The sequence below is a fragment of the Centroberyx gerrardi genome, chromosome 22 (genome assembly GCF_048128805.1).
Source record: "Centroberyx gerrardi isolate f3 chromosome 22, fCenGer3.hap1.cur.20231027, whole genome shotgun sequence".
Lineage (NCBI taxonomy): Eukaryota > Metazoa > Chordata > Actinopteri > Beryciformes > Berycidae > Centroberyx > Centroberyx gerrardi.
In genome coordinates, this window is record NC_136018.1 from 8,435,949 (window position 1) to 8,462,061 (window position 26,113).

General features: G+C 42.5%; 1 protein-coding gene across 1 annotated transcript; it reads left to right on the forward strand.

The window, feature by feature from the left end:
* Positions 1 to 5,564: 5,564 nt before the first annotated feature.
* Positions 5,565 to 25,798, forward strand: LOC139921778 (tyrosine-protein kinase Yes). The gene is made up of 12 exons (XM_071912117.2): positions 5,565 to 5,886; positions 15,212 to 15,544; positions 17,057 to 17,156; positions 17,812 to 17,910; positions 18,222 to 18,325; positions 18,435 to 18,584; positions 19,244 to 19,399; positions 19,915 to 20,094; positions 21,062 to 21,138; positions 21,483 to 21,636; positions 22,274 to 22,405; positions 24,036 to 25,798. Exons 2-12 carry the CDS (start codon positions 15,220 to 15,222, stop codon positions 24,242 to 24,244), a joined length of 1,686 nt encoding a protein of 561 aa, XP_071768218.1. The 5' UTR covers positions 5,565 to 5,886; positions 15,212 to 15,219; the 3' UTR covers positions 24,245 to 25,798.
* The last annotated feature ends 315 nt before the right edge of the window (positions 25,799 to 26,113 follow it).

The window sequence follows — 26,113 nt, forward strand, 5'->3', positions numbered from 1 at the left end:
CCTCTATTTCCCCTCAGTGAAGCGCCTCTTCCGTCGCCTCGCGCTTCTTTCCAAGTGTCCAACCCCTCCGTGCGCCCTGCGGTTTAGGATGCAGCTCTCTGGGTTTCTACGCGGTACTCAGTCATGAGAGGAAGGAGCGCAAAACATTTGTCTGCGGAGAACTTTTTATGTCCTGTGAACTTGCTTCCCTTGGTTTTTTATTCATGAATCCCAAAGGCATGCCTTTTTCACTTGTCACGTTGTTGGGGGTGGGAGGGTGGGGGGGTGGGGGTGCTGTCTGCGTCATCGCCCCCATCCCCTTGGAGAGCCTCCTGATAGTACTTTTCCTTCCGCGTCAATGAAAGACCCCAAGTCATAAAAAAAAAGAAAAAAAAAGGAATGGATCTTGAATTCAAACGTTATCATTAAAAAGTGAATCAATGTCAACACTTGACGTCATGCAGTAATTAGGATCACATGCCCGGGCGCCTGAAGCCTATAGGTGGGATGGGGTGGCTCTTTCTGGAAGGAGCTGTCCGGTGCTGAAACGGGCCAAACCTGCTTTGCACTTTTAATTAATAAAAAAAACTCAACTCCGACAGTTTCCATCCTTGCCGAAGTTTTCCCAAGCAAGGCACCTAACTGCTCAATAATGACTAGATCTGTGGCTGTTGAATTTATACTTTAAAGTTGAATTTATTTTATTTTTTTCATGTTGCACGTTCCCTGCTCCATTGAGGTCAAAGGTCAGGCTACAGCATTGCACATTGGTAGGGATTCAGTGTCTTCAGCTCAAAGACACTTCAGCAGGGCGGATGCTTGCTGACACAGAGATTGAACCAGAGTCATCCAGTGGAAGGTGTCTTAAACCTCTAGACTGTCCATTTTTGCAGAATTTTATACATTCATTCATTAATTTTCTTTACCACCTTCTTCCTATTCAGGGTCACAGGAAGCTGGAGCCTATCCCAGCATGCACTGGGCGGAAGGCAGTGAGGATATACTTGAAACACACACACACACACACAATCCTCATGACCGCTAAGCATGCTGGGTTTATGACTGATAACATTAACCGTCAACGGTGTCCTCTTCTCCACGCAGGTGAGGTGTTGAATCTTTAGTGGATGATTCAGACCGGTCCGTCCGCCAATAGTTCTGACGTCATGTGACGGGGAGCCAAGCGCAGAAACACTTTACTTGGCCTTCTAAGGATGTTTTAGGTTGAAGAAAAATGCACCAAAAAGGCCCAGTTACATAAAGAGCGCCTTCCATGCACTGAGAAAGCACTGCACCCAAGTGGTTATGAGAGGAAAGTGCATTGTAGAGTAGAGCCAAACTTCTTCACATCCCCCCATTTGATAAGATTCTGTACTAAGGAATGCCATCTGATAATATTTTTTTGTCAGACATCAATTTATACAGAATTACCTGATTGTCTCTACTTAAAGTGGAAAGGTAACAGTGGGAAAAGTGAGTAAAATAGTTGTAGTTTTAGTGAAATGGTCATGCTTATACAATCTTTGTGTTATCTTCTAAGGAGTGAAATAGTGGTGGAATTAGACTATAACTCATTTTTCTGGAGACTTGTGGCTCCTGGGAACTACAAGCTTTAGGCTGTGACCGTAATAATTTTCAAGTGGGCCAATATACTATTAATAAAGATGATTATTTGACTAATAGTGTTGAAAGTAATGCTCTGATGAATGAAGGCCACTAGGCCGAAATATTAGCATCTTTGTTTAATTATGGTCAAAATAAAGCTGTTTGTGTTACTTTTTGCCTTTTGGACATGCGAAAGGTTGAAAATAACTATAATACTGTTATATTGAAATGAATCAGAGTAATGACAATAAAATGGTGATTAGTCATGATCCTACCAGTTTTGATAATTTCCTTAAAATGTAAACATAATTGAGTTGATCTCACCAGGACATCAGTTTTTCATAATCTCACTACATGTAGACAGAGCAGAGGACACAGATAAAAGGTAGATAAGGCTGTTTGTACAGAGTCTCATAATGCTTGAGTCACCACACCATAAGTGCTTTCCTGTCATAATTGTTGTGTAATATGAAACCAGAAATCAACTTGTCCCGAACGACCATCAAACCGCTAATCATTCCTACCTCCCCCTGCTTGGGAGTTGGTTGAAATGCATCTTGCTTTGTTGTCACACTTACAGTAATGAATGTTCATTCTATTCCTTGTCTTGGCAACATCAGGGTTTTCGATTTTGACAAAGTCGAAATCCATCTGTTTGGTTTCTTGCTATTGCTTCCGCTGGCAGTGACTCATCGTTTCTTGATATCAGAGTTTAGTAAACCAACAGACCAAACTGATGAACATAAAATCCCTATCATTTGTTTAGTGTAATATTGGCTGCCTAACTCATCAATTGTCCCAATATGTAAATTAAAAATATGTCTGTCGCCTGTCCAAATGGGTCTATAAACAGCAGCTGCCCTAAATTCACACTGTTTATTATCTTATTATACCTGGAAATATTGCTGTGTGTAATTACGCCAAGCCATATATAACCCAGCTTTATCACATCAAACAAGAAGACTGGAGACGCACATATGACTCACTCTAATTATAGCATATTTATCTTTTATAGCAACTGCTAGTGTTGACATGTAGCCTTTAAATGGTTTTATTGAGGTTACAGTCTCATGACTCAAGTATTAACTTTTATAACAACCAGTAGTGTTGACAGCACTTGGCTTTTAAATGACTTTATTGGTGTTTAAGTCATAGGTAGAGTATGTGTGTGTAGTGTGTGTGTGTGTGTGTGAGTGTGTGTGAGTGTGCTGGAGAGGTTGAGAGGAAAATACCACTCATGATGACAATGCAAAATATTCAAGTCAATCATAAGATAATAGTTTTATTTGGAAGAGGTGAAGAACCAGTATGTGTGTGTTTTGAAGGATTGACTCCTATTTTCATTTTTTTTTTTAAATTTTATTTTCAGACAAAAGAGTACCATCAATGTACCATCAATGTACCATCATTAATGCAGAATATGTACATTATGAAAATATAGCAAAAATATTAAATATTCAGTAAGGGAGGGAGGGAGAAAATAACTGTTGGTGTAATCAGTAATGCAGTGGGAGAGTCTTTCACTCCATGCCCAAACCTTGCTCTGATAATGACGCACTAAAACAGTCACAACAATATAAAAATGGAAAATTACTGTAGTTTTGTGTGGGAATTCTGAGCATCTTGATTATTTTTATTTCAAAGTACAGCAGCTATTTACAGTAAGAACTTTTTTTTACTGAACAACTCTTGCACCAACAGTTATTTTCTCCCTCCCTCCCTTACTGAATATATGCCATATTTTTGGTATATTTTCATAACGTACATATTCTGCATTAATTCTTCTCTTTGTCTCAGTACGTTATACTGATGTTACTTTGCACGCCCATCTGTACTTACGTAATCACATACTGTACCTAATATGTTCCAATGTTGTTCATGCAAGTTAAATTTTTTTTTTCTTGACCCAATTTGCCCACAGGGATCATTAAAGTTTCATTTCATTTTTTTTATATCAATAAAACTGGTATTAATTAAGAAAAGGAAAAGTAAAGTTGAGAATGATGGTACATTGATGGTACTCACTCGTCTTTTGTCTGAAAATAAAATTTAAAAAAAAATGAAAATAGGAGTCAATCCTTCAAAACACACACATACTGGTTCTTCACCTCTTCCAAATAAAACAATTATCTTATGATTGACTTGAATATTTTGCATTGTCATCATGAGTGGTATTTTCCTCTCAACCCCTCCAGCACACTCACACTCACACTCACACACATACACTTTTACTTGGATTAAGTATAAAACATAATCCTAATCTGATTTAATCTGTTTTTGAACAACAATACTTCTACTTGAGCAAAATATGATATTTGTCATCCTTTACATCTAAAACTAAAGGGAAAATTGACCCTAAAAAAGATTTCACATTGGGATTAAACTGATATGGATTTTTGAAGGCTGATACCAATACCAATATTGTTGGATTGAAGCTGGCAATATTTTAGCCAATATTTTGTACCAATATTCAATATCTTTAAAGCTGAACTAGGCACAATTCTTATCTAAAAATACATTGTCTTATCAGCCTAAATCACAGTGGGGCTGCAACAGAGAAGAGCGTCACATCCAGAGTGACCGAGATGCTAAAAAGTGTTGTGGGGAGTGAGAGTGAATAGGAGTTGTGTCTGTGATAATGGATCACCCATCTCTACTTGGGGGTGGTAACCATTTTCTGATGCAAAGCATTTGACACTGCCAAAGGTGAAATACCTGCCTTGACATCACTGATGGAGGTGTGGCCTAAGAGTTTCAGCCTGATTCAAAATTCAGTTTGATTCAAAAATTTTTGAAAGGATTAATGCTATTTACTACATAGAAGCCATATAACTATGTTTACAATAAAAAAAAAAGACATGATTTAGTACTGATTCACTAAGGTAGGGTGAGGCAAGTCTCATTTCAAGTTTGACAGACTATCACCACTGGAGCTGTTGAGTAAAACCATACCTTCACCATCATCATATTAATGGGGGATACACTGATTGGCCAATATTTGATTTTTATTAAAAGGACTAGGAATCTGGCTTTTTGGACACTATGACAGTAAACATGCTAGTTTTTAAATATTTAGCACATTTTCTGGTTGATAAAAGCACTACAATTCCTTGTCCCCCTCGAAAGGTCAGGGGTCAGGTTCAGCTACAGAACAACTTCTCTTCAGCTGGTAGGGATTCTGTGTTTTGCTCAAACACACTTCAGCAGGGTGGATGCTTGCTGCTGAGACAGCTTGAACCTGGGTTTCTCTAATCACTACTCCACCCAAAGTAGGCCTATACTAAATATAACTACTTCTGAATATTAGCCAATGTAGCCCAAGCAAAAAAATAAAAATAAAAATAAATCACTAGCCTATAATAATCCTATAATATTACTATAGGGGCTTATAATGTGTGGTACTCAATAGTGAGTTCATAGTGACCTTATTACACTTATTGTATGCTTATTATCTCCTAATATCACTGTAATATTATATGATATTTCTATAGGGACGTATAGGTTTGCAGTGATATTTGTATTGGATACCCGTATAATTTATTATAGGATTAATATAGTAATGCTATATATCTCATAATTCACTGAAGTGCAGATGTAGACTACTCTTGAAAATAAATCAGCATAGTTTTCATGTGCAGCCATCATCCAGTAGCCTGATACAGCCAGCAGATGGCGCCAGAGAGCTATTATTTTCGGCTTGTAAAAATGAGGACGCTCGAGTCCCCCTTTTTAAATAAACCATGCATCCTCTACTCCACTCTGGCGGCTCGCTCGCCTTCAGGTTTCACATTAGCTCTTAACATTTTTCAGTTTTCAGTCAGTGCCTGTTCAGTAATTGTGTTTCCTCCCCGCTGTTCCCAGAGCAGCTGTGCAGGAGGGATCCGTCTCTGTCTCCAGCTGTGCAGGCTTCAATCCCACAGGCAGGTCGGCCATGTTGTTGTGTGGGGGTTGATGCAAGTTTAGTAGTAGGAAGTATCGGCTACAAAGAACTGGGATACTTTGGGGTCTCACTTCTGTTTTTTCATCCCCATCATGCCGCTGCTGGATTCATCCCGACTGACTCGTCGACCATGATAATGACGGTCGCCCGCACTGCCTCCGCCATCCTGTTATTTAATGACTGTAACACTTGTGCTGCTTTGATTTAACTTCAATAGAAAATCTGACCATAGTTGCTCTGCTGGATGGATGAAGTGAGGATGAAGGCGGCTCGGTCGGGCTTGGAATAAACTCGTTTTTCCGCCGGACGAATCTGATTTGGGGGGGGAGAAAACAACCGAGAAGGACGTGGATTTCCTAAAGGTAAAAAAAAATTATAATAAAATGAGGCTTTGTGAGAGCAGACGGATAGGCTGTAGCAGATAAGGATGGGCCGAAACGCTGCTGTTCGCCTCGCTGACCTTCTGTCATCAACAAAGGAATAAGGCTGTCTTATAATAATCCTAAAATACTGTCTGTCGGCTGTTGTTTTTAACTGTTTATTAAACCATACGGCGATTTCCCCATCAATAAGAACTATAGTATTCCTATGATAATTTGTAGACTGTTTATCACAGTAGTACACCCTGTGCTGCAAGTCCCCATAGGAATATTATAGTGAAACCATATAGAAGATTATAGCCTAAATATATATATTATGAAGTACGACAGGATCAATAGTCACCTTAACTCACCATTGAGTACCACCGGCTGCTATAATATGTTCCTATATGGATACTATAGGAATGACACTGATTAAATATTAATCAGTTCACTTCAGCTGGTTGCCTTGGTCTTGATAAACACAACGATTTCAAGTCTTTACAGTTTGTTATTGAAGGGATATTGTTTGTGAAGAAGAGTATTAAAAGTTCAACTTAAACAATAAATTGATGAATATGTAGATAAACTGTCAGCTCACTGGTTTTCAGCTGATGGACGTCTATTTTATGCACGTACATCACACTAATATTTGATTTAGATGACTTAATACAAAAGATTGCTCAGCAGTTTTCATCTATTTTTGCCATTCAAGGGAGAGAGGACTGCTGCCCACTTATGGTTTTAATCATTGTGTCCTGATGATTCAGACCAGACCCAGACATGATCAGAATCAAAAAAGTGCCACCTCATCTTTTCAAATATCTGTGCCAGACATTATGGTGGTTGTGAAATCGTTGACTAAGGATGTCGAATGCATGTGGATCAGTATCAGGATGACGATGGGGTTCAGGCCCCTTTTTTTGGTGACTCTTTCCTCACTGAATGCATTAAGAGATGAAGGCAGAACAGCTGAATCACCATTCCTGCCTTTTTCCCTATCATATGGTGTTTATTATGTTTTGAGTTCCACTTCTATTGAGGGCAGGGACTATAGGGAAGGAGACGTTGCTGTGATCCTGTCCTGCTGACCCCCCTAATAGTAAACCGACTGTCACACTTTGTCACACTTGAGAACCAGCCATGTAAAGGATACGGTTTATCCTCTCCAGCTCTGCACTTGTGCGCATTTGTGGCTGGATCATTGACAGGTCAAATCCTCAGAAGTTGAGGAGAAGCACTGTCCTCTTCCTCACCAACTGCCACCCAAGTCACTTTGAGCAAGGCACCAAACCGGTGAAGCAGCTCTACAAAACTGTGGTTGTACTCGTTTTATTTTTGAATTGTGAGTGTAGATCCAGTAGCTGTATAATCCACCCTACCCTCCAACTATCCTTCATGCTGTTGCTGTAAATTAGACTGTTGTCTCGGTCAGCTTGCCGACTTGAAATGGGTTAAACATATTAATTACACAGTTAGGCACTGATGTTAAAACTCAAACCTCTTGGTCATTAACTCTTTCAGGAATTCAGAAAGTCTTTGAAGAATCCAGATGAAATGTATTGTATTTTTGAACCACTCCTGTCAGATTTGTAGAGTCCTATTGGATTTTCAGATATAGAGAAAAGAGTCCAGGTCTTCAGTATGGGACGGGTTTTACAGTCGCAGTATCACTAGCAGCCAAGGGGATGTTGACAGCTCAAACAGCCGGTCTTGCTTCCTGCTGACAAAAGGATGATTGTGGACACTGATTCCCAAAATAGCACCTGCTTACCCAAAACTCAGTTGCGTGTGTTCAGGTATTCCCAGAAGACCTGTTATTCTAGAAAAGGTGTGATGTCTGTTTTCTGGCAGTATAATAATTGTAGTGCCGATGACTAGAGACATGGGCAGCCTGCATGGCGGTGCCAGCTGGAGGCAGCTTGTCGTCAGTTTACCCAGCAGCATTCTGGACATGAAATTCAAAGGCTTTTCATCGACTCTCAGTGTCTTGTTTGGTGAAATTCGAGGACTCGAAATTGGCGTGTTTTGGGACAAGACGTTAGTCAAAATCAGACATCTCATACAGAGATCTCATCTTTTCTCATGATCTTGTCAAGTCAAGAAATCATAGTGAAATCATTCGTTTGTAAACTGCCACTATATCAACACATATATTTTCCTCCTAGGACAGAGAGAGCTGCAGAGAACTGAGGATTTATATTTTAATTGAGAAAATCGAGTACTTTCAAGGCCATCCATTCATTTTCAATAACTTTTATGACCGTATTTAATATTTCTCAAATCCACAAACTTTCCAAGGCCTGTAGGAACCCTGTTTAGCACCTCTTACCTCACTGAAACCCATGTAAGCATCAGGAACACATCACCGTGAGCTTGTTTACAAATGAACGTTACCCCTAAATACAGTAAAAACCCCGTGATGCACCAGTTAGTGACTGTTCCTCTCCACGCTCTCGGAGGCTTTACATCTGTATCGTCGTATGATAACTGCATTTTCCCAGCCCCGGTTTTAACCCTTGGCATCGGAGGAATGCGGTGGAAGGTGGCAGGCAGCATCTGTTGGAGATTTGAAGCCCAGTAAAGCCTCCCAAGACCCTCCCTGTCTGCAGCCACGGTGTCAGCTGCTAACAGCTGTCCAACCAGACGGAGGGCAGGGCTCCGCTCAGACCGACGGAGGAACTCCCCATCACACAGTGCCTCTCCCTCGCCGGCCCGCCTGCCTTCCTGCCTGTCTGTCATCCAGCCAAATGTCAACTGCAGTAGACTCGAGCTAATCTAAACCCCCGGGGAGGAGGAGGCTGTTCGAACAAGTGGAACGCTAAGAGGACCGAAATACGTTTCAGTATCGGGCTACAGTGTACTGAAAACGTGAAACATGTGAACACAAACATGAAACATACATGCACGCTTTCTGAAACACACTTTACAGTCTAATTATATATGCTTTTAAATACTTGTATTAACAAGGGAATTCCTACACATTATTTTTACTTTTTGGGGATTTTGGAAGTTCTGGATTGGATAATTCACAGTCCTACTTTTGTCCAGAAATGTACTTTTTGAGTCAAACCATCATCAGTTACCTGTCACATCTTATACTGTAAGTTCACCCATTTGCCTCCATCAGTATCACCTAAAGTATGTTATTTCTCTCCTCACTCCTTTGGCTTTTTCGCAACTGCTCCATTATTTTATGATTTGGAAGGAAGACAACACAGGCATGTATGTCATTTAGGTTGGTTCTCTGCTTCTGAAAGTGGGTGTGTGTCTAAGTGTGTTAATGTCGTGTGGGTGTATGTGTGTGTGCGAGTATTTTCCACGGTTGATCCGCCCGCATTCCTCACAGCGAAAGCCACAGCAGGTGGGCTGTGGTACAGCACAGTGCCGGGTGGAAGCAAGTCTAGGCCCCGGCTATCTGTCTTATTTCTGACACCGGAGTCTTGCTTCCACGCGCCGCAGACACGGATAACACCACGCTCAAACAATCAGACACTTTCTAAACCGTCTATCTGTATGGGCCCTCGTGTCAGTCATGGTACGAAATCAGAAAAAGACAGTCGAAAAGAACTTCTCCGCCATCCTAGCTGTCATGTTTGAGTGTGAGAGAGAGAAAAAGCTCTCCTCGCTGCTATCAGCATTTTGTGAAGCCGGTGTGGAATTCTCACACTGTGGTCGGAGCGGGGGAAGGAAACTGTTCATTGATAAGAGAGCAGCTTAGTATTGAGTTATCACCCTCATGATAACAGCCGAATATGTAAAGTTTGGATTTCATTGCTTTAGAAGCCATAGGGCCAGTTTGATAGACATGGATTACATCTATTCATATAAGACATTTCTTTTTAGATAAGGTTTATGTGTGAAACCCCAAAAGAGTGTTCTGTTATGTAAAATGCACAACTACTGTATTAAATATTTTTTCTCCCAGAGCTGATGGTGGAAGCTGATTTACTGCGGTCCGTTGTGGGTTTAGTGAGTGCGGCTCTTTCCAATCCTCTACAGTTAAAACTGTCATAGGCCTACGGATTAATCCGTAACTAGAGTAAAGTTGACTGAAATGAAAATGAAACATAAAGAGACTTAAACTTGTTTACAACGTATAAAGCAGTTCTTGTTCTTGTCTCTCTGCCCTGATGAAACACGCTTGACGTTCTCCTTTTGAATCTTATCTGTATTGATTTAAGACACAGTTCTAGGTGAAAACATGCAGGGACAGGAGGTCAGGGGTCAAGGGTCAAGGGTCATAAGGAACCTCAGATGTCCATGGAAAACTAGGTCCCTCAGGGGAACATCTGCAGCCTGCTCAGACTTCAACAAATATGTATAGTGTAGTTTGGTCACTTTTTGTTCAGTCTGTGCTATAATACTTTTGGGGTATTTTGTATAGGAAGAAATCTGTATTGACTATGTTGAAGCCTTCGATGGACTAGTTTTTGAATATTGCCCATTCACTCAGAGTATCATATCAAATATATTCATGTCCTCAAAGTGCCTTGCTCTAGACTCTGTCATGCCTTCCTTTGAGACAAGCAAAAGGTTGCTGGTTCAAACCCCAATGCTGACAGTGATCATCCTCGCCCAAAGTGTTCCTGAGCAAGGCAACCAGCTGCTGAGAAACAACCAGCTCTGTGGTCGTGTTTAGCCTTCAGAAAAAAGATGGTATCTAGTCCATGGCACTCAAAACCATCAAGAGAGAGATTGTAATTACAAGGATAATGCAAAACATTTGTAAACAAAGTCATAAAGTGCTAAAAAATAAAAGGAACACAACTAACAGGGAAAAATCTGGCAAGTCATTCAAACTTTTGCTGCCCTGATTTCAAATGCTTGGTCACCTCATGTCTTTATTTAGATTTTCTTGTACTTTCTGTACATCAAGCTGACTCACACTAAAGAAAAGGAGACATGCTCCTGTCTTATGGGCTGCTTTGGCATGAAGAAAGCTCACACATACCAGCAAAAAGAATACACACATCTTTGTTTTAATACGTCAGTATATTTCACACTAAAGTGGGCCAAAGAGTGGGACTTCTTCCCCACCTTTTGCTGCACTTAGGATAGTATTTTAAGCCGTCTGTGTCTTGAGCTACTCCTTAAATTTGCTGTCCCAGATCACAATGCTTTGATTCAGGCTGAGAGAAAAGTCGAGCTAACTTTGACCTAGTTTTGGAATGGCATATGTCTGCATCTGACAGAACGGAGTAGCTTGTCTTGGTTTCTGCCTGATAAGACAACAGCACCACTCCTTTCAAATCAGATCGAGGAAAGAGCTGTGTGTGTGTGTGTGTGTGTGTGTGTGATGAAATGTGAACTTTTCCCGTTTAAACTCCTCACCTTCCTCATTGTTTCTCTGTGGCTCTTCATAGTGTAGCACAGTGAGTGAGGCAACTGGGAGTCCTTTCATGTTTTCATGCTGTATGCTATTGTAGGTCATGTTATCATCCTGGGGGCAGTGGGATGTTGTCAGCAATTATAATATGGTACTATAATTAGCAGCAAGTCGGCGAACATACTAACAGCTTGTCCTTGTGTTTTATGGCTCTGCTGATCATGAATAGTCTTAGCGTTGAATTTGTCAGTTTCTCATAGACTTGAACATCAAAGACAGCGAGGACTGACATTTATTATCCGAGACAGCCAAGTCTGCCCTCGCTGTTTTGCACTGTGGGATGTTTGTTTGATATAATATGAGACGGGAAATGTTCCCTGGCCTTGTGGATTTCACTTTCTCAAAAGAGAGTGCACCTTTCGTTATGAGTACCACCCACGTCTCGTTATTTTAGTCCATTTCCTTTGCTGGTGTCTCACCTCATCCAACGCCGCTGGATTCTGTCCTTGGTGTTGCAGTACTATGTGCAGCCAAAGTGTTATTATGTGATGGCTGGCTGGTTTAACTGAGGTGGCGCTGATAGAGGGTTAGCTGAGCTGATCAGAGCCTCCAGGCAAAGCCACCCTGCATCATATCATCACAGCCAAGAGTCTCTTAAGAGCACTCCAGCAGAGACGCCTCTCCGCACTGAAACAGGCCATACTGTTTGTGTTATTCAACATGCGCGTGGCTCCTATTGATTATAGATGAGAGTAAATGGAAGGAAGAAGAAAGGGTCTTTGTCCTAAATATATGCTTTCAGCTCTCAGTCTGATATATGTGCCTCTGTCTATCAGGTCTCCCCTTCCCTGCATCCCTCTACATCTTTTACTGTGATAAAACAAGAAAATTACCAGTAATATTCAGTCGTACAGGCCATCAGGTCTAGGTGTAGCTACAGAAGAGGGGTCTTCACATCAGGGCATCTCTAGGCCCTGGTTGTCATTTGTTTGTTTTGTGTTATTATCCTCTCAGCTGGGGTAAATCCTCCACCCTCATAATCCTCCTAGTAGTTGGTCGAGCTGGCACTGCCTGCTTGCCCCCTCTCACTCGGCCAACATGCTGCCTCTCTATCTATAGATAGATCTAAATCATTTTGCTCATGCATGCACAGCCACCACCGCTAATGTCATCTGAACTGCCAGAGGAAATGTTTTCCGTGTGCCTCTGCCATGCAGCGGTATTGTGCTCTGCTTATCGCTCTGGATTTGGAGGGAATCATGAGAGGGAGACCTAGATATTGTGTTTCATGTGCATAAAGAGCAATGATCTGCCATTGGGAATGTAGTATTGATAACGTTGCTCCAGAAAAATCCACTTCAGCTATGCAGCGTAGTGCAGTGTCACTTCAGCTATTAGTGGAGGTGGTGGATCATGCTATCATGTTTCCCTCTGCTTTCTTTTCATTCAAATATGAGCAGGGAACAGGTGTGTGTACACACCCTGTCTGCTGCTGCTTGATACACATATAAGCTCTATATAAGCATTATGAAAGAATACACTGATTTTATGCATTTATAGAAAAAAAATATAGCATATTGTTGTTGGTGATTTTCATATTTTCACTTCGATTTAAGGAATACATGGTCCTCTGTAGGTTGAGAAAATTATCCAACCTCTTGGATTTATTAAACCCTTTCAAAACCTGCCCTGATGAAGACTGTATAGTTGAAACACTGAGCCCATATATTAAAGACTTTTTAACCTTTTCAACAAAGAAGTGTGCCTTGGGCTATTCTTTTGGAGAGATCAGCTATCTTAACCATAAACAATGAGCTTCATTCCATTTTTTGCCCTTTCAAAACCCATTGGGTAATGCCAAAGATGCATTGTCATCAAGCTAGAGACAAGGCTGTTTTTAGTTTAGCTCCTGGAGATACAAGGTTTCCACCCGATAGCAACAGTATAATTGATTGTATTTATAGTTGAAAAGATATTTCAAAATGCTATATATCCATATTGGTAAAAAAGAAATCAGTACCTGAAGTTTCTTGGACAGTATAAATATAAATGACCCAGTCTGTAGTCTAATATTTTCATTTTGTCAACCAAGGACAACCAAGGACTTCAGCCGCCTAATGTCCTTTAAAAAATACCATAATTTCTGTTAATTTTGTGCCATGAATTATTCTGGAAGTGTAGGTGTCACTTTTGTCAAATGGTGGTTATATCATCTTGGAACAAAACCTTTAAAAGCAGATATTCCTGGGACATTGGCCAGTATTTTTATAGAGTGGTAAGTTCATTGCTGACCCAACGATCCAGGCACTCTTCATCCTGATGATGAAATGCACGCCCACCACAGTCGACCGAGCCACTGAGCGAAGCACTCTGCTTTCCACGAGACCGTTTTTGTCTCGAGTTAAAGGGGAGGTTGGCTCAGAATGTGAAAGGCAGTTTTTTTCCATGACAACATTCTGAACATATTGGCCGTAGATCTAACATCTGAGATTAGATTTATTGACGTATTCCTTTGAAGCGATTTGAAGATCTGTGTTTCATTTTGACATGCCTCCAATGACTGACCACTTATAAAATAGTTTCACAGAGGACAACCAACGTGCAGCACGAGCCGTAACCTGCAATTTAACCAGTTGTACAGTTTTATTTGAGCAAAGTGCTCTGAATCCTTGGAAGGTTTCTGCGGTTTGTCCCCGTTTTGTTGGTTTCCTTGGCAGTTCAGCTGGAGAACTCGATGAACTCTGTATTACGCCCCTCCCTCTGATGAGGAAAAATCCCTCCAACCTCCTCAGATCAAGGCTGCTATTCCAAGATCAGTGAAAGATACATTACTGCAGCAGCAGATCCTTGTCACTTTGTTTTCTGCTGCCACTGCCTCACTGCATTTTCAAGTTGGCCCTCCTCTGTTGAACCGGCTCATGATTGACACTTCACTACTGTCACCAACTATGCCAGTGCTGCAGAACAGTTCCTTGGCTTTGAATGTATACTTCTGTGTTTATGTGTAGTCTATTTTCATACCGTACATCTTGTCTGCCCGGAAATCGAGGTCCTATTTCATTTCAGCCTGCGGCGAGTGTGTCAATCCTGTATTGTTTTACTGTCCTGTAATGTGTCAGCACCAATTAACCAAGTCAAAGCCTTTGTGCAGCCGTTCTTGGTGATTAAAACAATTCTGATCTCCTTGTCTTCTGTACCAGCGTGTCTGATCGTCTCCATATTTTCTCGGCCTTCGCTTCACAAAGGAATGCCTCAATGTTATACTGGCCAATTGCGTTAGAGGGAGGAATGACAACCATGCGTATGGAGGCACCGACTTTTAATGCTTCTGGCATGGTGAGACGGAGGGCCCCAAAAGGACACACTGGTTAAATAATATACATTGTGGTCTGTGTGTTACAGCTGTTGGGTTTGAGACACGACAAGGCAGAAATGTAGCTTGCAGCGTTGATACTGGAAACATGTTTCTTTATGGCAGCGTTTCTTAACTCTCTCTATGTCGAGGCAGCATTGCTTCGGAACGGCTTTTATTTGTTTATTCATAATGTTTGTAAACATTGCATGATCTCTTTATGGAATGCAATGACATATTACAGGCCGCAACAAAAGAATCATAATCGCCGCTATTTATCCCTCCTTTTTACACTCGTCACCCGCCAAACATGTATGCACAATTGAAAATACATAGCCATGTTTGAGACGTGAGTGATTTAAATCGGATTTAGCGTTTGCCCCTATGTCCCAGTTACCACATGGCTTATAGTCTTAGCCTTTGCGACAACAACAAAATGATTCACACGACAATATCGGGTTATTACATTTTCATTTCATGCAGCATGTTTCAGCCTACGGGCCATATGTTGCGATCGTTAATCCTTAACCTCTCTTGGACCTTCACTTTTCTTTATGTATTACCTTGGCAAGTGATGAATTGCATGCTGTCTTTGTATAGGCTCTCCATTCTCCCAGCATTAAACTGATGAGTTTGTCTCTCTCCAGGCGAGACTATGGGCTGCATTAAGAGTAAAGAGGACAAAGGCCCTACGATGAAGTATCGGCCGGAGAACTCCCCGGCTTCAGACCCCGCCACCGCCGCCGCCACTCCTCACGTAGGCCACTACGGGCCGGATCCCACCCAGCTCCAGCAGAATCAGTCTCCCTCGTCCTCGTCCGGCGCCGGGGCCGGGGCAGGGGCCGGGGCGGGGGCCGGGGCCGCGAGCTTCAACCACACCCTCACCCCCTTCGGCGGCTCCTCCGTCATGACCCCCTTCGGAGGAGCGTCGTCCTCCTATTCTGCTTCTGTTCCCAACTCGTTCTCTGGCGTCGTCTCAGGTAAGCAATGTGTGTTGCAGTGTGCAGTGGTGGAAAAATACTCAGATCCTTTACTTAAGTAATGGCAGCAATATCATAATGGAAAAATACTTCATTAAAAGTAGCCTGCATTCAAATGTAACAGAAGTAAAGTACTTCTGAAGAATGGCCCCTTTCAGAGTGTTAAATTATTGATGCATTAACCTGTAAGAAGTATTTTAATGTGTATTTCTAACTACTCCATATACTGTTGGATAGTTTAAACTCTTAATAATGCAACATATTTTATGAGGTTATTGTATGTTTTGCAGGTCATGCCTTATTCTGCAAAGTAACTAGTAACTACAGCCATCAGATAAATGTAGTGGCGTAAAAAGTACAATATTTCCCTCTGAAATGTAGTGGAGTAAAAGTATAAAGTCTCTCTTATACTGAAGGGCAGTACTAGAGTAAATGTACTTAGTTACTTTGAACCTTTGGTAGAGTGTTATTGTAAGATATGATCACCCTGCTGAGCAACAGGGAGAGCTTTGTCCTCTTAATATCCTAAGCCAAACTTGATACTTGAGCTTAATTTGGTCATTATGCTCATCTGACATGTCAATATTGTACTGTAGCTAATGCCAAGGCCATTTTTTTCACTAGCTTTTCCCTGTTAGATTTACAGCAGGTCCTGTTATCAGCGGTGATCACTCTTAATGTGTCTGAGCAGCTTATAACGATCCTAAGAGCAGAGAGATGAGATTGAACCCTCCTGTTTAGGTGGGATTTAGCTTGTAATCCTCCTCCCTGTTGGATTATCTGGTCTCAGAGTGGGGGGTGAAGGGTGGCGCTGGCATGCTATTTGGTTTCTGCAGGAGATAATGGGATTATTGCTGACAGCATTGTTCTCAGTGGTGGGTATATGAATGTGATCTCTTCTGTGAGCTGTGCCACATTTGCCAGCTGCACCTGCCCAGTAAGCAGAATGTTTTACAGTATATTGGACTGGGACAGAACGACGAGTTGACCGACACCATAACTCATGTCTTGTTATGATGTTTCCTTTGAGCTGATGTAAGCATTCCCCCCGTGCCAATATCTTGTTAAATAATTAAGCTGGCTTGATGAGATCTCCATTAAGACAACCAAGGGCAATATTCCAATTAGCAGCTGGCATGATATACTGGCTTTCCCTTTAACGTCCACTGCAGCCGGTGTTTCAGACCTGCGTCGTGTCCGACTGTCACTGTCACTGTGCAGCCGAGCTACGATCATATTTCCATCCATACAATAGAATTACAAGCCAAAGAAAATCAATAGGAGCTCTCAGACCTGGGTAACAGATTTATCCTAAGCAGCCTTTCAGCTTTCACAAAAACAAACCTGCTGCTGCTGCCTGTTAGCCCTTTGTACAGGATGTCATTTCAGTGCCCTGCACCTGCATCATTGTCATTTCTGTTGATGCAGTTATGTGTTGATAGTACTCACTTTCACAACGTCACCGGGTATTTATTTATGTGTGTGTGTATGCATGTGCTTTGGTGTTTTCAGGTGGTGTTACCTTCTTTGTTGCCTTGTATGACTATGAAGCCAGAACGTCAGATGATCTTTCGTTCAAAAAAGGAGACCGCTTCCAGATCATCAACAATACGTAAGCGTCTCTCTATCAGTTTACGGGACGTGATATAGACTTGAAGCCCTGTTTCCTTGCGAGTAGCGCAGTGATGAAAAAATGTCTTTAGGGCAGTAATCCTCAGCTGCACCTGTTCAGTGTGTATCTACCCTCATGAATGAGTTAGATTACTACTTGTTTCCAGATTCTGGCTTTCTGCACAGCACTGTAGATCTTTTATTTATTTATCTAAATGCTCCGGCAGAGATGGCGCCTGAGGTTGTAGCTTTGTAATGTAAACTAGATTAGTCTTGTTCAATCCCATTGCCACAATGCCATTCATTCCTCCCTTGCATTTTAAATGCAATTTACAAATCTTTTGAAACTGACACAGAACAATTGAGTTCAAAGGGAATCAGGGATGGAACTAAAGGATTTGGCTGCTACCTCCTAACCGTTTCCAGAAGCCCCCATGCTGGTTAAAATGAGGATAATGTTATACTAACCTGAAATGTAAATTATTAACCATGGCCTATTGGGCAAATAAAATTTCCATCCCTGGAATCAATCCCTAGATCCTTTGCATGATATAAATGCATTGGTGCAAAGCCAAACTCTGAGTGAGTCACAGGCTTTGGTTGACTGTTAAATGAATGAGTCCTTCATCTGGTCTTCTATCATTGTCTCCCTGCAGAGAGGGAGACTGGTGGGAGGCCCGCTCCATCAACACAGGGAAGAAAGGCTACATCCCCAGCAACTATGTGGCCCCTGCTGACTCCATCCAGGCTGAAGAGTAAGGCCTTGTCCCCCATTCTCATAACCGCATTATTCCTTCCACAGCGACGGCCGCAGGAGACTAACGACAGTAGCATGATTTGGTCTCACGTGGGCTGCGTTTCAGTCCACGCTCCAGTACTGACAGTCTAGCATCAGGTCCTGCTAGAAGCTTCATCATCAGCCAAAACAGGCCGTGTGATTTTGATGTTCCAAGCAGGCACACATAGTTCTGTGCTTCTGACTTCCAGCAATCACCAATCAACTTCTCACTCACCAAGTCATTCTGAGTTTGACAGGTTTCTTTTATGCCAACCTGTCTTTGTACAGGTGGTACTTTGGTAAAATGGGACGCAAAGATGCTGAGAGGTTGCTGTTGAATCCAGGGAACCATCGAGGAACCTTCCTGGTGCGAGAAAGTGAAACTACTAAAGGTAAGGATCGCCACTTCATGCACTATTATCTTGCCCCAAGTACTGTATATGAGTTTGACATTGTGGGTCAGATGGAAGAAGACCATACCATTGCCCTTGTCTTCTTTAGGTGCTTTCTCCCTCTCCATACGAGACTGGGACAACGCCAAAGGAGACAATGTGAAACACTACAAGATCCGCAAGCTTGACAGCGGAGGATACTACATCACCACACGGGCGCAGTTTGACACGTTACAGAAGCTGGTCAAACACTATACGGGTATGTAGTATGCAGAGCCTTTCGCTCGCTCTCTCCCTCCCTCCCTCTCTCTTTCTCTCCCTCTCTCATACATACACATACACACATTCATTATTCATCATACTCTTTCATCACACTTCTAGGAATTACCCTGAAAATTACCCTTAGTCACACCTGCCAACCCGTGCCTCCATGTGGAGTTTGTCTGTGCTACCTGCCACAGGCCGCAGAGTGTTCCCAAAGGAGATGAATAGCCTTCCATTTTCATAATAATTGATGGAGAGACTGCCATTTTTAAGCCCCCCCCCTCTCTCTCTCCCCGCTGCCCAGCCTGAGGGGGAGGAGGGTTAAATCTCTGTGATCCCACTTCACTGCTTCCTAACTCTGGAGAGGGTTTGGTGTGTTAAAAACCACTTCTTCTCATTCATATTTCAACACAGTTATCATAACAGCGTCTAAATCCATCCATATCAAATGGACTGAAATGATGCATGAAACGGAATGGCTTTAAAAACGCTGAATCCTAGTCTGCTCATACAGGGACTCAAGAGAGGGAGTGTGGCACTGCTGGGTGTTTTGATATCTCTCTCTCTCCCTCTCTCTCTCTCTCTCTCTCTCTCTCTCTCTCTCTCTCTCTCCCTCTCTCTCTCTCTCTCTGTCTATCTCTCTCTGTATCTTAGAGCACGCAGACGGGCTTTGCCACAAGCTGACCACGGTTTGCCCCACGGTCAAGCCTCAGACGCAGGGTCTCGCCAAGGACGCCTGGGAAATACCGAGAGAGTCCCTGCGACTGGAGCTCAAACTGGGCCAGGGCTGCTTCGGAGAGGTCTGGATGGGTAAGAGGAATACACACACACACACACACACACACACACACACACAGTAAATGCCTTATAGACTGAAACATTTGTTTAGTATTGAGTCATAATTGTGTAGAAAACCTATATTTATGGTGTCTATTTCTGTCCACGCCGGGGAATTATCCACTTCCTGCAGTTGCTTCCTCTGTTTGTTGTATCTTCTTTATCTCCAGAGATAATTTCACTCAGGAGGACAGCTCCAGCCAAATCTGTTTGTTCCTCTTTTAATCTATGAGCTCAGATTCGCCCAATCCAAGCCACTGCGTCGTGTCAGTCAAACTCTGGATCTGTGGTGTATGGAATATTTAGCGGGGGTGTGCGCATGCCAGTACATGTCTGAGTGATTGCAAGACCTAATTAAGGAAATTGCATCGTTCCCATGCCATTAACAACACTGATTACTCCTGCTGTCTCTCTGCTTTCCTCCCCCCCCCCCCCCCCCCCTCTCTCTCTCTCTCTCTCTCTCTTTCCCTCTCTCTCTCTCTCTGCAGGCACATGGAACGGCACCACCAAGGTAGCCATTAAGACGCTGAAGCCCGGCACCATGTCTCCGGAAGCCTTCCTCCAGGAGGCTCAGATCATGAAGAAGCTCAGACACGACAAACTGGTGCCGCTGTACGCAGTGGTGTCCGAGGAACCCATCTACATCGTCACAGAGTACATGGCCAAAGGTACACACACACATACACACACACACACACACACCTGCAGTTACCTAAAAACCTGTTAAATGAGCTGTGAACGTTCATATTTTGTTAGTAATTGAAGTAATTTACCCAGAACCTCCAGCCCTGGAGGATTACAGGGCTCAGCTGTTTCCTGTTACACGACACTGATGGGGTTAGATGATCTATTTTTAAAGAAAGGAAAAAAAACGCCAAACAATTTAAGGCTTGAGCCTGTAGATTTTGATGTTGGTTATTCGCTAGTTGAAGTTTCTCAGGCGAGACTTCGATCAGGCTGCCTTGGGTTATCACGCACAGCAGCGATGTCGGAAATACACCAGGCGACTTCCTTAAAGGAAAATGTAAATTTTATGGACATTTAATTAATATGCTGTACAGATTGAAGGTCCTTGAAAATCCCGTGTGGTTTCTTGAGGCCTGAAGCGGGGATGTTTAATTGAAAACTGCAGCAGTTTTGTGGCAGGCTTTCATCTTTTCAACTGCAATGCGTGTTTCAGTTTTTTTTCCCCCAACGTTTTACTAGTAATTAGTCGTATCCCTGTGTGTGAATGTTAACTCCATGATGACACATGCCTGTGTGTGTCAGTTTGTCGATCTACTGCGGGGTTCGATCCAATGGAGTGTCTGCTTTATTATAGCTGTGTTCTACTGTGGCTCTACTCTTCATGCAGGGGTCAGTTAAGAGAGAAATACTCACTCTGATAGACTCTAAATGAGACAGAAATCACTAGAGGTCATGGTGAAGCACATACCAATGCACAGTGAAGCTTCATTTAATAATGAATTCAATTGCTTAACTCAATATAGTAAGGACTGAGTGCTTGAATGAAATATTTAGCATTTCTTATAGCAGCACATTGGCATGCAGCTCTCACAGCAGCCTTCACTGCACCTATATAATGGCTCTTCTGCATTTATGATGTCTTACTGATGGTTGTTGTTGTTTTTATAGGAAGTTTGCTTGACTTCCTCAAAGAGGGTGATGGTAAATTCCTGAAGCTGCCCTTGCTGGTGGACATGGCTGCACAGGTGAGATGAACCACAAGTAAATACGCAGCATGTACCTTTTGTTTTTGCTTAGCGAGTGCTGCCGATACTCGTGTCAGCGAGTCGTGCCGGTATGTTTAGAGTCCTATTTTAAGCATCTGATTTTAAAAAAAGAATGACAACCTCAGGGAAACGTATGTCCTCTCTTCCTTAGAGCGGATGGATACAGATTTGTCATGCTTTGCTTTTTGTCTCTTTCATCATCAGTTTCCACTCTTTATGCATGACAGAGGGCTTGATGTTCTGAGTGGAAAAAAACTAAAAAAAAAAATATTTACTCAAGCGACGGTCAGGAGAAGCTGTCAAACGTCTCTGTCGGTTTTCAGATCGCTGACGGCATGGCTTTCATCGAGAGGATGAACTACATCCACCGGGACCTGCGTGCTGCTAACATCCTCGTGGACGACAACCTGGTGTGCAAGATCGCCGACTTCGGTCTGGCCAGGTTGATAGAGGACAACGAGTACACAGCTAGGCAAGGTAGGTACACACACACACACACACAGAGCCAAGGCTGAGTCACAGGCAGACGAGGTGTGTCGGGGTGAAAAACGGGGGAAGCAGAAATGGATGGAACAGTGACCTCACTGCTAGGACGACTCCCTGTCGTTTCCTATCATGGTGAATTAGGCTAATAGAGGAAACCAGATGCTCCTGTTCCCTCTGATTAGCTGCGCTTTGCAAACTCTGTCTCGTAGCATTCGTCTCTCAGCCCTGCCTGCTGCTTAAACACAAGATCCTCCACATAGAAGGAGTCTTTTATACTAATAACCCGTTTTTTCTTCCCAGAGCTACTCAATCTTTTAGGGTATTCCATTGTTGGAGATGTCAGATTTTTTCTCTGAGGTGTATCGGCAAGCCTATACGAGCCTGATTCCAAAGAAATATGACTGAATCAAAAGAAACTTGTGTTAGTGATGTAACTGTGTGTCACTAAGGCCAGTGTGATTTCCTGGAAACGAAGACAAAATGGATACACACGCCCCCTAGTGGTACTTCACTCCTCTCCTCTCCTCTCCTCTCCTCTCCTCTCCTCTCCTCTCCTCTCCTCTCCTCTCCTCTCCTCTCCTCTCCTCTCCTCTCCCCCCCAATCACTCATTCAATCTCTTTTACACAGGAGCCAAATTCCCTATTAAATGGACGGCTCCGGAGGCGGCACTGTACGGCCGCTTCACCATCAAGTCAGACGTCTGGTCCTTTGGCATCCTGCTCACTGAGCTTGTCACCAAAGGCAGAGTGCCCTACCCAGGTAAGTGATGGCGATGACGGGCACGCACACACACACACACACACACACAGGATCTCAGCGAAACGTGCAAACAAGAAACGCGCGGTGTCAGAGGGAGGTGATTCACAGCCCGAGTTAACAGCTTTCACTCTGTCAGTGGATGTCAACCTGCCGCGCTTGTTAACGTTGTAGCATGAAGTGAAGCTGTCTGACACTGTCTGCGATGGTTGTTTATGCCTCTGCAGGGTGAACGCCGAGACACACACACACACACACACGTACGCACACGCACGCTTGAGATTAGATGAGACCATCTGGTGGGGGCCGATCAGGAGATTGAACACCACTCTTGTTTATAACCATCTGCCAGACTGATGCTGCCCTGGGGAGAAGCGCCCGCAGCTCTGCAGCACCTTCAGACAGCTCCTGTTTCTGCGTGATGCTGCGGTGGGAAGGGAGTGGGATGAACTGGAAACGTGATGCGATTTAACACAGTAAAGTCAGGACTTATAGTTAGGATCCGAGCCCTTCTCTGTTTAGGATAAGCGTGATTTTGTTGATAGTCATATTGATTTTTTTAAAACATTTTCATAAGCCCCATGGGGATTCTTTGTCTTGCTCGTATTATTTGTATTCCTTTTCTTCTCTTTTTTCAGTATTTGTTTTCATTTGTTCCTGCAATTGAACTAAATGTAAGCCTTAAAGCAATATTCCACTTAGTTTTGACATGGAGGTTATTTGGCACTTGACCGCCATGAAAACCAAAATATAAAACTACTCAAGATCAGATGCAGCTGGATAGGGCTGCAACTAACGATTATTTTCATTGTCGATTAATCTGTCGATTATTTTCTCGATTAATCGATTAGTTGTTTGGTCTATAAAATGTCAGAAAATGGTGAAAAATGTCGATCAGTGTTTCCCAAAGCCCAAGATGACGTCCTCAAATGTCTTGTTTTGTCCACAACCCAAAGATATTCAGTTTACTGTCATAGAGGAGTAAAGAAAAAAAAAATTAATCAAACCGATTAATCGATTATCAAAATAGTTGCCGATTAATTTAATAGTTGACAACAGCAGCTTGCAGCTCTACAGCTGGATGAGTTTGTAGCGTTCAGATTTTGACTTCCCATTCATTTGAATGAGACCATGAAAATAACCTGAAAACTTACATTGAACACGTTTGTGAACAGATTCAACAACTGATCCCGCTTTTAAGACAATAAAGCAGTCCTGGGTCTGTCATCATTTTGCATTTCTATTCTTGCTTTACACTAAAATTAGTTTTAAAATTTAAAAAATAAAAGTAGATGTGGTCTCTCTAACAGAAAGTATTTTTCCTAAACAGTATTCCTCTGCTATGTTCTCTTCTAAGCTATTCAGTCAGTCACAGCAGCGGGATCTGTTGTTGAATCTGTTCACAAACGTGTTAAATGTCAGTTTTCAGTCTATTTTCGTGGTTTCATTCAAATGAATGGGAAGTAAAAATCTGAATGCTACAAACTCGTCCAGCTGCATCAGATCTCAGTGAGTTTATATTTCTGGTGTTCATGGCGGTCAAGTGCCGTGTAACCCCCATGTTAAAACTAACTATATATTGACAGCAGCAGCGATGTGATGCCCTCTACCTCTGGCCCGTCTCTTCCGTCAGGCATGGTGAACCGGGAGGTGCTGGAGCAGGTGGAGCGGGGCTACCGGATGCCCTGCCCCCAAGGCTGCCCCGAGTCCCTGCACGAGATGATGAAGCTGTGCTGGAAGAAGGAGCCGGACGAGAGGCCCACGTTCGAGTACATCCAGTCCTTCCTGGAGGACTACTTCACCGCCACAGAGCCACAGTACCAGCCCGGAGACAACCTATAGCCTGCCCGGACTCGCAGGCGGAGCGAGGGGACGAGAGCTGTGAAATTTATTCGCTCTAGGAAGCCGACTGGAAGCCGGGTGATCAGTTGCACAAACCACTACTTTCTCGCTTTTACCCGTTCTTCATTTGGGGTTCTGCTTCCAGCACCATTTTGTCTATTTTTCATCGTTCATTTATGGTACTACGAGTCTTAGCTGTGTGAATTTGTCTGTTTTGCTTTCATGTGGATTTCATCACCATGTACAAAGAGACTGATCACAGTTTTTGTGTGTGTGTGTGTGGGGGGGGGTTTGGGGACCAAGGATGAAAATGGCATATGACAAGGAGAGCCTGTTAAGCCGAGTCTCTTTGATTTAGCGCTTTTCAAAATGGAGGACTGTGGTAATGGACACATTGGGAGGAAACGCGGCATCATTTCAGTTCTGTGTTAAAGATGCTACATGTGGGATTTTTTTCCTCAATATATCGCTGTGAAATTAGCTGTGATAACACCTTCTAATGCTCGCAAAAAAAAAAAAAAGATACTGTTACAAAGAGCAGCCCCAAGTATTGTGCTTTCATTTGGTCTAGCTTGGAGATCTCACACACTATTTGCTTCTAAATTGCATAAATGTTTTTCTCCGGTGGATTCATAAAGTATGCATAAAAACATTAGGGAGCGAGGTAATATAATAGGCTGATTGAAAGAAGCTCCCAGGGGATTGATTGCAGTTATCACAGTCCATTTGACAACGATGTACTTAAGAGCAAATCCCACACAGCTTAACTTTAATTACATTTCATTAGTTAAAATGCAAATTCTTTCTGTTCTAAATGGGTGACTTGAGACATGGATTTATCTGCAATGCCTTGCTCATCTTTTACAATGCATTTTGTTGATTTTATTTTATGTTCCTGTAAGAATTGACTCATATCATGGACATGGTTTTATAGCTTCGTTTGAAGACTTCCCTTCTGTCCGTCATGTACCAGAGATCTCTGCAACACTAAGACTCTTTCTCAACAATGCCATCATGCTTTCTGCCCGGTTGCATAACCCTGCTGTGATCACTACAGAGAAAAAAAGAACTGAAATGCAAATGGACTGTATAATGTGTCACTGAGGGACACAGCAGCATAAACCAGAGTTAAACAGTGATGAAACTGCTGGTCCTGGTCCTGGTCCTGGTCCTGTGGCTGCTTGCCAATACAGAATGATTCTTCACATATCAAATCAGCCAACAAAGGATATTAGAGCAGGATGGATGACTTTTTACTGGGTATAGAATTGAATTTGAGGTGGAAAAAATGTGAACAAAACCACCAAATAGGGTACAAAAACCAGATTTGGGCAATGTGACTGCCTAAGAACCCTGGCACTGCTTCATGTTTGATTTCCCATTCAAAAGCATCTAATGTGGCCGAGAAAAAATCATTCATTTGGCGAGGAGGAAGCACTTTTCTTTTTTCTTTTTTTTTTTTTTACACAGCGATTTTCTCTTTTCATGTGTTTCCTGTATGGACTCATCAGGACAGTATTATAATGTGCATAATAATAAAAGTGAGACAACTGAGCTTTTAAAAGAAAAGAAGGGCTTTGTACAAAGTTAGCAAATCCTCATTTTATAAGATTATTAATTAAATGGCCAAGATTGCAAGTTATATTGGGGGTGGGGGGGATACGGTTGGAAACTGATTTGGGGAATTTGTACAATAAAAAAAAACAGATTTTACACCCATGCACTCTTCTTTTCCCACAAAAATCTTGATGTTGTTTGGCAGATAGCCTGTCATAAGGTCCAGCTGGACAATATTTAAACCAATCACGGGTTGAAGTGGGTGGGATCAACTTCTGCACTTCCCTTGTCACTTTAGACGAGACTAATCTA

Bases quoted from the DNA above. Each gene is read 5' to 3' on its own strand.
- LOC139921778 (XM_071912117.2), top strand. From the start codon at position 15,220: ATGGGCTGCATTAAGAGTAAAGAGGACAAAGGCCCTACGATGAAGTAT. The intron at 18,585-19,243 runs GTATGTAGTATG...TCTGTATCTTAG, and splicing joins GCTGGTCAAACACTATACGG to AGCACGCAGACGGGCTTTGC. The intron at 21,139-21,482 runs GTGAGATGAACC...GTCGGTTTTCAG, and splicing joins TGGTGGACATGGCTGCACAG to ATCGCTGACGGCATGGCTTT.